The 14,827-nt window shown below is 41.4% G+C and overlaps 1 protein-coding gene across 4 annotated transcripts in view; it reads left to right on the top strand.

The window, feature by feature from the left end:
• The window catches only part of BMPER (BMP binding endothelial regulator), a 230,918-nt gene that overhangs the window by 120,531 nt on the left and 95,560 nt on the right, over positions 1-14,827 (top strand). For all 4 annotated transcript variants that reach the window (XM_090050189.1, XM_090050187.1, XM_090050190.1 and 1 more), the window contains exon 11: positions 6,875-6,920. In XM_090050189.1, coding sequence (XP_089906315.1) covers positions 6,875-6,920 — 46 coding nt within the window. The remainder of the gene's footprint in view (positions 1-6,874; positions 6,921-14,827) is intronic.

Below are 14,827 nucleotides of genomic sequence, written 5' to 3'. Positions count from 1 at the left end.
TGTGTATGTGTTTCTAAATTTCTATAGCAGAGCCCCTCTCATTTATTCATCAGTCTTATTGGTGTGACAATTGCTGCTGAAATTAAAGGTCAAGCATGTATGAATTAGGGAGATGTACAGCAAAAGTTGTGTTGACTTTTTCAATGCAAATCAGATTTAATCACAAAAACCAAAACAACAAAACAAACCAAAACAAACTCAATCAAAACTGTACCATTTTCTCCAGTGATGCAGATGGGGTTGTTTTTTGTGAAAGTCTGAAGTCAATCTAAAAAATAGTGTAGTCTTCTGTTCCTTAATAACTTTAAAAATAAGCATTATATAAAATTTTGGGCTGATTTTTCTTGGACTTCTGTCATTTGCAAATTAGCTTACTTGTAATAGCCCAATGTTTCATGAGAGGGAGCTCTAAATAACAACTTACACTGAGACACACCTTAAAACAAAACTACCAAAAAGACAGCCAAGTTATTACTGTTGCACCTTCTCAGTGTTTCCTTCCCTGTCGTAGAAGCCAAAAGGAGAAAATATTAGTCACAGATACCTATGCATAAAATTTTAAATGACAAACTCCAGTGTGTAAAATTTTATACTTTTGACCTTTTGGAAGGATAATAGAATCTGAAGCCTGGATTTTGGAGTTACAAACTCTACAAAAGGCAGGCCACCATGACATTGGCACTTTGGAACTCTGCAGAAGTCATTTTAAATTCTGTGCTGGGGCAACGGTGTAGAAGGTGTCATTTTTCTCCTGTCTCTCCTTCACTCCTCTGATATTTCACAGAAGACTTGTCCTTCTGTTCTAGACATGTTACATTTCACAAGCGCAGAACTCTGCTGCTGTACACATCCTAGAAGATGTACCCAATGGAATTCTTCATCTAGGAATATTAGGAGGTCCATGGTAATGGGGTGCCAGTCATAAAATTCTGCATGAAATAAACAGAGATGAGAGGCTAGGGAGTAGATTTGATGACCTAAGAGGCCCCTTCCAGTACTAAGGTCCGTGGAAATCTATGTAGGTCCATCTGCCTACTTTTTGTCTATGAGAACTTTGAAAATCCTAGGGACTATAGAAAGCATTGCGTGTCCATCCCTAGTTTCTTGCATTTATCCAATTTAAACTTATAGGACCTCATAGAGTCTGAGTTGCAAATGTAATTTAAGACACCTTATGCAAAATACATTATGACATCATTAGACTAGATAAACTTAAGCATTAAGACTCCTGGAAATGGTCAGTTGAGGTAATTCACATAGAAGTATTATTATCCAGGAAGGTACCACATTTACCAAAACCCAAGGTGACTTCTAATTTAAGATAACCCCTGCCAACAATTATAATTTTCTATGTATAGAATCTAGCTATTAGAGGATTGTCTTTAAATTTTTTGCCCTACCACCACTGTTCTGGGGAAAGCAATAGCGAGAAGGCAGGAAGCCTGCCCCCTGCCTGCTGCCCTGCCACTTGCCTTGCCCTTGGCACCTGTGCCTCCTGGTGCCTACCCCTTTGCCTCCTGTCCCCTCTAGCGCCTGCCCCTGCATGGCCTGTCTTCTGCATTGCCTCCCCTTCTGCTGCTGCTTACCAAATGTGATGGCTCTGGCCCAGGGCCCAGAGCCCAGAGCCCAGAGCACATGGTACCTTCAGCCCCAGCCCTGGCTGGGCAGCAGTAGCAGCAGCAGCTCCAGCTCCAGCTCTAGCTTCCCTGTTTCTGTGCAGTCTCCTCTGTGCTTCCCTCCCCACCCCCACACCATGCAATCTCCCCAGTGTGCCTACCCCACCACCACATGATCCCCACCACCATGGTGTCTCTTCCCCCCACCATCCTGCATGTCCCTAGGGCTGTGCACTGTGTGGTGTCCCCTATGTCTCCCTGCCACATGACACATCTTGAGCCACCCTGGCCCTAGCCAGGCAGTAACATCAGTGGGAGCAGCTCTTTCTCTGCTACTCAATTCTAAGATGAGGCTCCCCACCCCACATATTGAATGAGTGGTAGGAAACCCCTCCCCCCCTTATCTTAGATTTCAATACATATGGTACTATTGCACATGAGTGTTTTAGTGGAAAGAATGATGCATGAAAATTCACCTTTCACGTTGCAGTAATAGCCTTAACTCTGACTCACATGACTTACTAATAAGATCTTTCAACATTGTTCTAGCTTGGTTTCAGAGTTATAAGAAAGTAAAATACAAGGGAGCAAAAGGAGTTAAACATCCCTTAAAAATAAAGTCAATAAGAGATTTCCACTGTTAGGATCCCTTAGGAAGGATGTCAGTTTAATTTACAAATACCATTAACAGCCTCATAAAAAATAAACATCCTTTTTATTCATCTCCTTTAGGGCAAAAAGGCTTTTAACTTCAATTCTTAGCTGAATTGTAGCAGCTCCAGGTTCTAGCTGAGGCTGATCTCCCAGCTTAGATTAAGTTGGGAGGGTTCTTGGGAATGGAGTAAGGTCCCATGGCTAGAAGCTAAGCTAAGCTCTTATGAATCAGCAAGCATCCAAGATGGTGTGAGTTTCTGGGTTATGATGTGCACCTAGACCAGCAGTTTTCAAACCATGGGGTGTGTTCTCCTGGGAGGGCATGAGGAAATATTGGGGGAGGTGCAGTGCAGGGGAGTGCAGGCAAGAAGTTTGCCAGGAGCCGGTGCTGCTGCAGCCTCACAAGCGGTTGCAGGGGTGGGGAGCCCTGGGCAGGATCCACCAGCAAGCTGTTGCACCTCCAGGAGCTTGGTGCATTGGACACGCAGCCTAGAGCTGCAGTGGGGCCAAGGCAGGAAGAGCTTGAACCACGGTGGGTGGAACCCACTGAGCTGAGCTGAGCCAAGCCAAGGCGAGCTGTGGCAGCTACTAGGATGAGAGGCAACCTGTGCCTGGCTGCACTGCTCCTCTAGGATGCATGTTGGGGTGCGGGGAGCACAAACCAAATTGAAACTCAAAGTGGGGCTCAGCTCAAAAAGTTTGAAAACCACTGACTTAGACTAAAGCAAGCCCCTGAGCTATTTGAAACCAACTCACAAGATAAGTTCTCAAGCAAAGTCACCTCTCCACAGCTAAGATGCTGGCCTGTTTTGCAGCCCATAGCTTTGTTTCTAATAGTTTCTGACTCATCAGCTTTCCTTCTTAATTTGAAATGGAATCTTTCACTCAGCAATAACTTTTCTCTGCTCCAACTCCTCTTTCCCTTTCCCTTCATATATACCGGTCCTTCAGCAACACGTTATCTCAAGGTAAAAATACCTAGTTTATTCTTACTATCTATTCCTTTTAGAGAAGAACAATTAGAAGGAACAGAAGAGAAAACAATCCACGTCTGTATGTACCCTACTCACCTTAGCTGTTTTGCTACTGATCTAGCCTCAGCAGGGTAAGGTATTCTGTCACAAAGCAACATGCCCAAAACACTTCACATAATGCAAGGCATAGCTCTATTACCGATGTGGATGCTGAATGTCTGTGAGCAGATTATGTGCTAGGCTGAAGGGAAAAATTCACAGGATTATAGAGTATGAACCTACAGACGACAGAAGCAAGAGTGTGATTTCCTTTTCTCACTCCAAATAGTACTGTGCTTTAGTTGCCATTGGCTCAGGTAACTGGGATTCTTTGTGGCATCAAGCACTGCTTTATGCCTGTAAGCGTTTCACAGTCTTGCTAGGGATAATCTCAGTAAAATGAGTATTATAATGCACACAGGCAAGGGTGAAAGAATTAAGGATTTACAGGCAATCTTGTATTTTCATCCCTTCACTTTAAGGTGGTTAATCACTCAGTCTTAACATTCTCTTCATGAAAGTTTTTGTGAGAGAATATTGAATCATTCATCAACCTAGCTCTAGGCCAGTGAAATCTTTCTGTATGAAGAAGAACAGGCGTTGTGCTGGCAGTGCAGCAGAACTTTCTGATACCATATAGTTGTTTGTCTTACTGTTTGAACTGGTGGCAGGTTGCCATATTTTGAGAGACTGTTTCTGCCATTTCTTTCATTTTTCCCAAGGTTATATATTTTCTTCCCTTCTCCCTTGCATTTAGGATCTAACCTTTACTATTCCTGATAATTTCAGGAAGCATGCTGCTTGAGTTTCTTTGCATCTGCACATTAATGCAATATATATCTCTCTGTCTCAATTCCCTTCTGTAACACTGATAGCAAAATCAGTCCTCCTTCAGGTTCCAGTGAGCCCTATGTCTCCAGGTTTTTATTTCCACTTTGTGATCACTGATTCACGGTGCATTTCACTTTTTGTTGTCTTGTCTTGTGCTTCATTCTGCAGAATATTGAGTTCTTTGGTTCTGTATGTGTTAAGTCTTACTGAAGTTAGCAGACCTATTTAAATACTTAAACCCATGCTTAAGTGCTGTCCTGAAATGAGGTAAGCACAGCATCTGGTGGGATTCAGTCCCTCTATAGATTCATTAACCATCTTCTCTTCTAATTCTTTATATGCCATACATTCTCACATACCACATCCCTCCAAATGAAACACACCCCTTGTTTATTGAAGGCAGAATGTAGAAAACGTGATTTTTCCAGAATCATGGCTGACTGTGTGACATTAAGTCTTTTTGGAAACACTGAGTGTCCAAGAAGTGTGGCATCCAAGTCTGGGTGAGGCAGCAAGAACCACCTGGTGTGGCAGGACAGCAACAAAGCTAGGCCCCAGACCTAGCTTTTCTTTCCTTGCTGTTTGCAGCCCCTTGGAAAAGTGGCAACCATAAGTCACAGTGTTTGCTTGCTCTATTCTACCCTGCTTCTATTTCAGCAAGGAAAATCAACTTCCCTGCTTAAAACACACACCCTAAGTTTGGAGGCCAAATTTTAGGGGGAAAATAAATACAGTACTTACCAGTTCTCCTCTTTACTCATCCAAGCCCAGTTCTTCCCTTCACGTCCCCCTTTTGGACACCTTGCTCTTGTTTTGTACCCTGTTTCACATCATAGCAATGGTAGCTTGTGCTTGTACCGTATGGTTATGGACATATTCTTTCAGTGCTATTATGAGAGCTCATAGAGACTTGAAAGCATGAACTTGTCTTTGAAGGCCATTTCTGTGCAAAAGTTAATAGAGCTAAGTTCATGGCATGTGAAGCTGCTCATTTTGATTCTGTGGGTAAATTTTGAACCTATGAACTTCTAGTGAGTTTAAAATGAATTCAGAATACATTCTGCCATCCCTAACATAGACAGCATTTAGTGTAATACACATCTGTTATTATTACAAACAAAAAGTTGCTGTTTTTACTCCAGTGCCAAATGAGGCACAAAAAAACAACAGCTGTTGCTATTGCACAACCAAACACCCCCCCCAATTAGTCTTGCTTAGAATAATAAAAACCTCAGACATAAAACTGAAAACCTCATAAAGAAGAAGAAAAATCCTAGAAAATAAACAGACTCAAATATGGTCTGCTTATAAATATTCATGGGGAAAAATGGGATCACATCATTTATCCCATTCCTAAGGGAACACTCAATGCTAACGAACTCGTGGAGCACATGTTAGCAATAATGGGCTTCCTTATTCTGCAAGACAAAAACAGGATCCCATGCCAACATGGTGGCTCAAGTAACCAGCCTTAGCAAGGCTGCCTTACAGATTCCAATTTCACTTGAATTCCTGCCACTTCCAGCCTGGTTGATGATTTCAGTTCTTTTACTGAGGATACCCAGAAAAATCTGTGGGTATTCATCTCATTAATTAAAGGTGTTTGACTGTGTTTTACTGTAGCAGGTGCTTAATAGGATTTACTGGTACAAATCCTAGCATTGGGATTTGCATATGAGAGACCAGTAATCTGCACAAACTCTGTCCTTGCTGCTGATTGCTTCTCTCCTCTGCATGAGCTCTTCTGTACTATCTGGTGCACTGTGTGGAGAGAAAGCCCACACCTATTTGCAGGGAAAAAAGGCATAGTGGTCATGAAAGGTTACTTTTGCCACCCACGTATTAACATTGAAAGCCAGCGCAGGGAAGTAAGGACACACCATGCTTGCCTGTATGGGTGAGCAGGGTGAGTTATACTATTGGGTCAAGGTTACAATACAATTCACCCCAGTTACCACTCAAAAAGCTGCACCATCCAAACTGACATTCTCAGTTTGAAGATGAGTTTCAGTGAATTGGAACAAAGTTAATTGCTCCACTTTATAATTCAAAGAATACACACTTTTTACATGTAATCACAAAGCACTAATTTTGGACATAAAACGAACAAACAAAAAGGCCTGGGCACAATGCTAAATGAGGACCTGAACTTTTGCTCAGTATTACTATTATGAGACCAAACACTTTACCTGAATAAAAGCAGATACATGAAGTTTCACGCCTTTACTCCAGCAGAGAATTTGGGCCACAATTTTTAACTTAATTTTTTGTAAACGGTATCAAAATGATTATCCAAAGAAGGTATTTGAACAACTTGATTTATACTAGTGAGCACTTTCATTTGTAGCTGTAGCAGAATGAATGATTCTCTTTAGTAGGATTTCCCACAAGATGCTCAAGTGACATAAGTGTTCATACGAAGTGTCGTGTATATATATTCTATAGGCATTTAGGAATCTTGATAATACAGAACAACTGCTTTGCTTTAGATACCCCCAAATGAATGAATCCACATTCTCTTTCACTCTAAGAAGAAGGTAACAACAGAGAACCCTTTTAGTATTTTATTTCTTATAGAATAGCCAGGAAACTTTTTGAATAGTTATGTCTATTTTTAGCACCTGATATTTGAAGCTGTAGCCAGGGCACTGAGTTCAAACACAACTTGAACTATTTTCAAAGGCTTATCCAGGCTTACAACATGAAACAATCATTGCTCTGAAGACTCTTTCATTAAATCAGTTTCTCTCTCTCAATTAGGGTAAAATCCTGAACAGAAAAGGATGTTGTCCTATTTGCACTGAAAGTGAGTAAGTTCTTTGTGTTATTAAATTTGTTTTGATTATTTCAGAGAAATAATTAAGAAATGTTTGCATCTGATATCTCTATCTTTGGATTAGGGTGAGGGGTATGGGGTTATGGAAGGGATAGAGTTAATGTCTCCCATACATACACAAATTAAGAAATAAAATGCCCATTAAAAGGAATTTTTAATTCTCAAAATGCCACTATTTTTGTCAAATTAGAGGAAATATTACTCTCTATAGAATATGGTTAGCCTGTAAAATTTGTAGCCAGACTTAATCAAAACAAACAGTGTGAACAGATTGAGGCACCTTTTATGACTGGATAGTTTTTATGCTCATAAATCACATTTGTAGCTATGCAAGCTAAGGTAAGTGTAATCAAACTTTATAATCCAGGACCTTAACTGATGATTTGTGGGCATCAGAAAAGGGTTTAGAAAGGTCAGAGAGGAGGGTGGTGGCAGAGATGGGATGTATAGCTGAACATGGACCTCTTGACTCTATCCTGTGGTTTTATCCCATCATCATCCTTTCCCATCCCTAGTCCCAGTTCAGCAACACATTTAGGCATTGTCTTATCCCTATTCAGCAAAGCACTTAAACGTGTGCTTGATTTTTAAATTTGAGTTTAAATCCCTCTAAAGTCAATGCGGTGACTTCACCTCATTGGAGTCAATAGGTTTAATCCAGTTTTGTCTTGCAGTTGCCTAAATAGGATGTAGGAAAAAGTTAGAGCAATCCAATTGTCCTTAGCACACAAACCACCACACTCACTGAGGGTATGTGCAAATGTTATATTTAGATTGACGTAACTTGTGTTAGGTTGATCTAAATGCCGATCTGTATAGATGTTTGGGGAAACTAAATTGGGCAAAAAAGGGTGGAGCAAATCTAAATGAGTTCACCTAAGGAAGTAAATTTAGGTTGGGAGTGGGTTAGCCTCATCTATTGAATGTGTTTGCATGTGTTTGGAGTGCAGCCCCAAGGCTGGGTAAGCCCAGCTACTCAACCCAGCCTGTGGGCTGTGCTTTTCCTAACACCCCCACCCCAAACTGCTCCCACAGACCCACTAACCCTTTCCCTTCCACAACAGACACACTGAACTTCCTTGTGGACCCATTAACCCCTGCTGCCTGAAATTCCTTACAGTGGATTCCCAGTGCAGCTCCCTGCATACACCACCCCCAATCTGTGATCACACAGGTTAATATAAACCATGTCATTGTAGACTGGGTGTGGCCAACATCAGCACATACCCTGAGTGCCTAGATTCTGGTGGTATATCCATTTAGGATTACAAAGTTTCTTAAGGACCTACAGCTATTCAGATATAATCCTGTTTGCTTACCCAGCTGCCTAACTCCCACTAAAACTATTGCAATCCAGACTGGTCCTGGGAAGATGCCTATATCCCCAAAGGTACCTTGTGGGTTAGACCTGTTTGAAACATGCTGAACTACATTAACATAATTGAATTCAAACATTAAAATGGTGTTTATAGATAAAAATAGGAGCTCAACCACAAAGAAGTGGCTCATTGAAACAGCAACTTCTCTGAGTCATGGAAATATTCTGCAATTGTTTTAACATATGTCCAGTTGGCCTATTATGGTTTGTCACACAATATTCAAGTATAATAGGCAACAAATATAAAGTCTGCCAGGGGCCTTAAAAGCCAAAAAAAAAGCATGGTAGAAGGGACTGCAACCCAGGATGCCCCAATCCTATGTGTAAGAATCTCAAAAAAGAAGTGATTTTGCTTTAAATGTAATTTTTGCATACTTAAAAACAAAGAAATTTTCTGAGTTGTGTCAAAAATGACACATCACTGGTGTGATGAGCTCAGTAACTTAAATTTCACCAACAGTAGTCATTCATTTATTTCAAATCACAGGGTGAATTGAGATGATTGACTCTCTTTTGTGACATTTCTTAGGCCATAATTCATAGTGGGACAATGTTAGTTTTATATGAGAAGAAGAGTTGAAGACTGAGATGGATGAGGCAACACACCATTCAGTATACTTGAGAGCTTCCCTGAGTTGAAGGCAAAGTATTTGTAAATGCAAAGTAGGCTTTTCTCCAAGGAGTGGATAAAAAATGAAGTGATCAGAAAGTGATATAACTCTTTCAGGACTACTTTTTTTCATTTACAATACATTCTATTCTGAATTTTAAAATGTTCATATTTATATTTACAACAACAACAAATTAAGATTCAAATGTCTTAATTTATGTAAGATTTCCTAGTGATTTGTACAAGGATTAATTAGGATAAGTATGAAATTAAAGCCAAAGTGCAATTACCAGCCAAAACATGTAGGACATGCATAGTTTTTGCTACTGTTGTATCAGCCATAGTTAAAACACCAGCTTATCTCAAGAGAGATTGTGCCTAAACTTACGCAAATACGTAGAGGAGTTCCTAGAGAAATCATGACCCCTCTGTGTTTGGGGTCTGATCCAACATCTGTAACCCGGGTCCATCCAGGGGTGTGCCCTATTCTCAGTAGGATGGGATGAGTAGGCAGGAGGGGGTGCTGTGAAAGGGATACCAGAATTTCGAGCAGTTCCCTCTTTCCTTTATAGAGTTAGCCCAAGCCCAAAGTTCTTAACTATATATAATTTATTGAGTTATAGTATACATAAACATAAAACTAAATATCATATGCATATATTTACAGTGAACATTAACCAATAACCAAGGTCAAACCCTAAATAACACTATTTACAACATCACAAAACAACATTTCAATCGCAAAATATAAGATGCAAACATGAACAATCTTAATAACATCTATTTCCTTAATATAGTCCCTGACCCATGGCAAGAGATAGTCCTCCTTCCAATGGGGTCCCTTGGGGGGGGGTGTCCTGGAAGCACCAGGGGCCCCTCCCCTTAGGGCCTTGACTAGGTGGGGGGGTTGTGGTGGGGCTACTCACCTAGTCACTTCTCTGGGTTTGCTCTCCCCAAATGTCTTTCCGCTGTGGGACCCAAGGACCCAATGACTCACGCTTCCTCAGGTGGCAGTGGTCAGGGCACAGCTCAATGGGGTTTCCTCTGCTGTGCCACTGGGCTCCTCTCCACCCTAAGCTCCGCTCTGGGCACTGAGGGCTCAGCTCCTCTCAACTGCTGCACTACTGTTGCTGGCTTCTGGATGCGGAGCCTCACGCTGCAGCACTATTTCCCTGTGCCCTGGCTTGGCACTGAGGGCTGTTTTAGCACAGGCCAGGCCCTTCAGGCTCCGGCCAGCTGTCCTCATGCCAGGTGCCTAACCTAAGCAGCCTCTGCGGCTCCCTGGCTCCCAAGGCTTAGGCTTGTGCGCTGCCCTGTACACCATGGGACCTGGCTGCTTACTGGGAAATGAGGCCTAAGCTGCCTTACTGCAGGCCCCAAGGCCCTGCAGGGGTTGCATGCTCAAGCTGCCGCTTGCAGCTCCCAAAGACTGGGCTCCATGCACTGAACTGTGCACTGATGGGTCTGAGCAGTCTCACACTTGCTTCTAGGGCCGGGTCTCCATGCACCATCCCTGTGCGCCGTCAACAGCCCGAGCAGTTTCGCACCGCTCCCAAGGCTACTCCTCCAGTGGCAGCTTCAGGAGCGTTGGGCCTATTGCCCACTGAGGAAGAGCTCCCCAGCTTTTCTTAGCTCCGCTCTTCTTGAGTCCCTCGCTGTATCTGCCCCCTTGTGCTGGGCACCCAGCTCCTTTTATATGCTCCAGGGCTCCGCCCCTGAAGTCTTCTGGACCTGACAATTTATAGTCTTCAATCAGTTCTGGGGGAGCTCTTCTTTCCTTGTTACTAGGTATCTTTCCATGCACTTTTGTGGTTTCTGGAACAGATTTTTGTTTGTTCTGTGCAGGGGCTTTTTCCCCTTTTCTCTTGACCATAGTGGCTATTGGGGTTGGCTGAATGCAGAAAGAGGAGCATGTTTTGATATACCAGAGGTCAGTGCACTGAGCATGTTCTTCTGGCCCAAGCTGAAGGGACTTTCTACTTTGATTTCCTTTTGGAAAACTTTGGCAGTACTGACCCCAATGCTGAATAATGAACATCAGGCATAAATTGGCCTTAATCGAAAAAAAATATTTGATTTGTAACAGTTAACAAATAAGTTCTGAGCTTTACAGTTAAATAGCCACTATCAATTCCTATCACATACCTTTTTTCATTTCTTCCCCGCAAATTTCTTATGTACCCACCATCATAGTGCAGTTCTGGCCATTAAAATGTTAACAGCAGCCATCTGTAAGTAATTAATGTTGTTATAGGAGCCTTAATATTCCATGATAACACAACTGTGTACAAGGCAAAACTGTATTTTAATGGTGGCCTCTTTACCAAATTGCCTGATTACCTGAGGCTTTCCAAATCCAACCTAGTTTTGATGTGATAGTACATATGCACACACAGTACACAGATTAACACACCAGACCTTTTGATAACTTAGCAGACGTAGTTTCCAAAGGAAAAGCAACACAGGAACTACAAGAACATCCTGTCCACATGGAAGCTGCATACAGATGTTACTAGCCAAGTCCTACAATGTTTGTCAAAACAGTCATATTGTTAAAGGATACATTTTAAAAAATAGGATAAAATAAAACTAGGATAATTAAGCAGTTATTTTTCAAAGAACTTGGTTACAGAGAGAAAAAGAATCTACTCGTCCTAATGTTTTGTTGAATCCTTTTGGTTTAATGCTTTCAGAATTAACTCTGGTTAGTCTTGGCATGCTGTTACTTAAACTCCATGGCTGGTATACAGTTATCACTAATTAAACACAGTGGTCATACCCATGGAAAATTCTACATTTAAGCTTATCCTGCTGTAAAAATGTAATGAAATGTGCTTTTTTGAGCCTGATTTACAAAAATCACCACTGACGTAAATTCCATAAATTCGTAATCCTATGTTACACCAAAGACATTTTAAGTTAAAAAAAGTCACCAAACTAAATTCAAATAATATTGACATTCTGATCTCAGCTCCAGACCAAAAGCAAGGAAATTTGGAATTAAGGTTAAATCTTTGTTCTTGACACAGAAAGACTGGTGACACTTGCTAGAGTTATACTGTAGGGAGGCACTGTGAAAGCTTCTTCTGATGGTTTTGTAAATGCATTTTAATCATGATATAATCACTTCCACTATTGTAAATTAGTGCCATATCCCTCTGTGCCTCTCTTTCCTCAGACTGCGTACCATGATTTGATGTGTGCAGCTTTATGAAATAAAGATTTTTTTAAAGTCCCCTGTGATCTTGTAATGCAAAGTACTATATGGCTAGGGACAGACATTACATATAAACCAGTTTAAGTGATCAGAAACTGGTTTAAACCTGTAATAGAACAGATGTTCAGTCCACATAAACCAGTCTGAAAATGGCTGAAACCTGTCTGACATAAAACTGGTTAAATATAGTATCAGAATTAACTGATTTGGCTCAAACCAGTTTATGCAATGTCTGGTTTAAGATAAACCAGAGTCCCCCAGCATTCCAACATGCTCTTGACCTGGGTGGGGCTCTCTGCTTCACAGCAGGGCAGGCCCCTCCCTTCTGTGTCTGCCTGGCTTCTCTATGCTAAACTGGGATTATTCCCATTCCCCCTCCGTCCCTCTGCTTTATGCAGACACATTAGCTAGCAGACCACATGTTGGCTACAGTCCCTGCTGTGGCAGATGACTGGCAGACAGCTTTTTTGGAGCTAATCAACAGGTAGCTTAATGTCCTTCCTTGGAAATGCTATTTGAGAAGAGCTGTTTGCTTCCCTCCCTCCCTCCCTCCTCCTTACACTCTCTGCTAAGCACATATTTCCCCCTATCTCTGCCTTGCTGAGAGGTGTTTGTGTATTAGCCAGCAGATCACATGCCGGGTCTGTGCTGAATCAACAGATAGGTAAGTGTCTCTGTTTTCTTAATGAGGCAATAAATACAGAGATAAGGGTGATAAACACTGTTATCAGCTCGCTGCTTGCTTGCCTGTCAGTTTGGTGCAGACAGTACAGTATACAGAAGCAGGGAGGGAGAGTGAAAAGCACCAGATCATCAACAGATGCATACACTGCACACCACCCCCTGCCCCTTCCCTCAGAATACTAGCCCAGGGTTGTGGCTGGTAACACTTCTGCCCCTTGAGTAGCCAGTTCACACCCTTCCCTAATCAGACCCTTGCTGGGGCTTGGCCACAACCCCCGCAGTTTAGCTCTGTGGAAGGGCAGGGAGGGCTACTCTAGCATTCCTGGGCTTCCAGCCTGAGCCACTGCAGGCATGTGCCTGAGTTTTCCTCAGTCTGGAGGGATTGTCTGTATGGTTGGAAACTGATTCAGCCTAGCCAGGTTAGACTAACCTGACAAGGTTGAATCAATTCAGGCTCGGGCTTTTTGAAGACAATTTATCATTATTTCATCATAAGTCTTTTCTGGGCAGAATCATGCCCAATCACCCTGTGTTTTGGTAGCTGACAATGACCTGTAGAGGCTAGATTGAAGTCACCAAATTCATGGCATTTGTGACATGTCATATTGGGGCCCAGATCTCTGGACGTAAAAGCTAGGATCTTAATATACTCCAGCACATTGCTTCTTTGTATTCTTTTTACAGTAATCATTGTATGCAGGAGTCCTTTCCTTTTTTGTGTCCTTGGCCAGGTACAGACATTACACTTTTACCAGTATAAGTGATCAAAAATCGGTCTATGCCTGTAACAGAACAGAAGTTCAGCAAACAAAACCAGTCTATACTCATAAGAGAACAGAAATTTGGTAGAGAAATTAGCTACTGGTTTAAAGGGCAAATGTGTGTTCTGTTTGCTGATCTAAACTACACTACTTACAGAAAATCATGTAACTTAAATTGATTCTAGGCTTTTTGAATGTGTGTACCTAGTCCTTTTGACAGGAGATTTAGCAGAATTTATAGATTTGTTGGAATCGGACATTGCTGCAGTATGAGCACTTCTGCTGTGGCCTTTAACTTATGACCTAGGGGTGTCAACCAGGCACCTTAGTACCTGCAACACCCCAGCCCCCTTGCACAAATTATCATTTTAGAAAGAATTATATGATGTGGTTGCCTGTGAAAACAGGAGATTGGACTTAATAATGCATGTTCCTTTTAGTCCTATCTCCTGTGTTTTACATTTCCTCTTACAGAAGTAAAACATCAACAAAATAGACTGAGATGGTCCATATATCTATGCCTTATTTGCAGTACTGCACACGATTTGCCTCTTCAGCCTTTTCAGCTATTACATATACCATATAAATATGTATTTAGATCAATTTGAATAGCTAATTTATTTATGAAATAGACCATATAATCCATATAATCTCATGCAGAGTTTTTGACACAATACCTTGTAATGTATATTATATCAAGCTGCATTGTGGAGCAGTTAAGATGAAAGTAGTATATGGATATGCATTTTTAAAGAAGGGGTAATAAAATTCTAATATGAACTTTCTGTAGCTAGTTTTTAAAACTTAATGAATATGCCTAGTTTGATTTAAGGCTTAATTCAGAATTTGGGATCATTACATCCAAAGTTTCAGTTTGAGTTTAAAAAGCTGAGTCCTTTTTGAGTTATAGATGTGCAAACAAATCACCCATAAGTAGTAAACTTCTATTTTTTCCTCCCTCATTTTACTTAGAAAATGTCTAAATCAATTTTAATTATAATTTAGTGTATGTTTTCCTTGGCTTCTCTTAACTAGCTACAAGCCCAGAAGAGTGTGACAAGACATCTGGACATCTTGGACTTTAGTTGACTGCTCTGGAGTCCAAAAAATCATGGAGTGCTAAATTTCCCATTCTTCTCTACTGTTGGTCTCACCCTCATTTTGTGCAGATAGACTGATTTGGAAATCTTGAGCTCTTCCTCTTTAGAATGCCTGTAGCTACTTTCC

This window comes from Crocodylus siamensis, chromosome 5 (genome assembly GCF_052110815.1).
Source record: "Crocodylus siamensis isolate JL-2025a chromosome 5, ASM5211081v1, whole genome shotgun sequence".
In the NCBI taxonomy this organism is placed as follows: Eukaryota; Metazoa; Chordata; order Crocodylia; family Crocodylidae; genus Crocodylus; species Crocodylus siamensis.
Note: the sequence above shows the minus strand (reverse complement) of the source record. Positions and strands in the feature narration are given on the sequence as shown.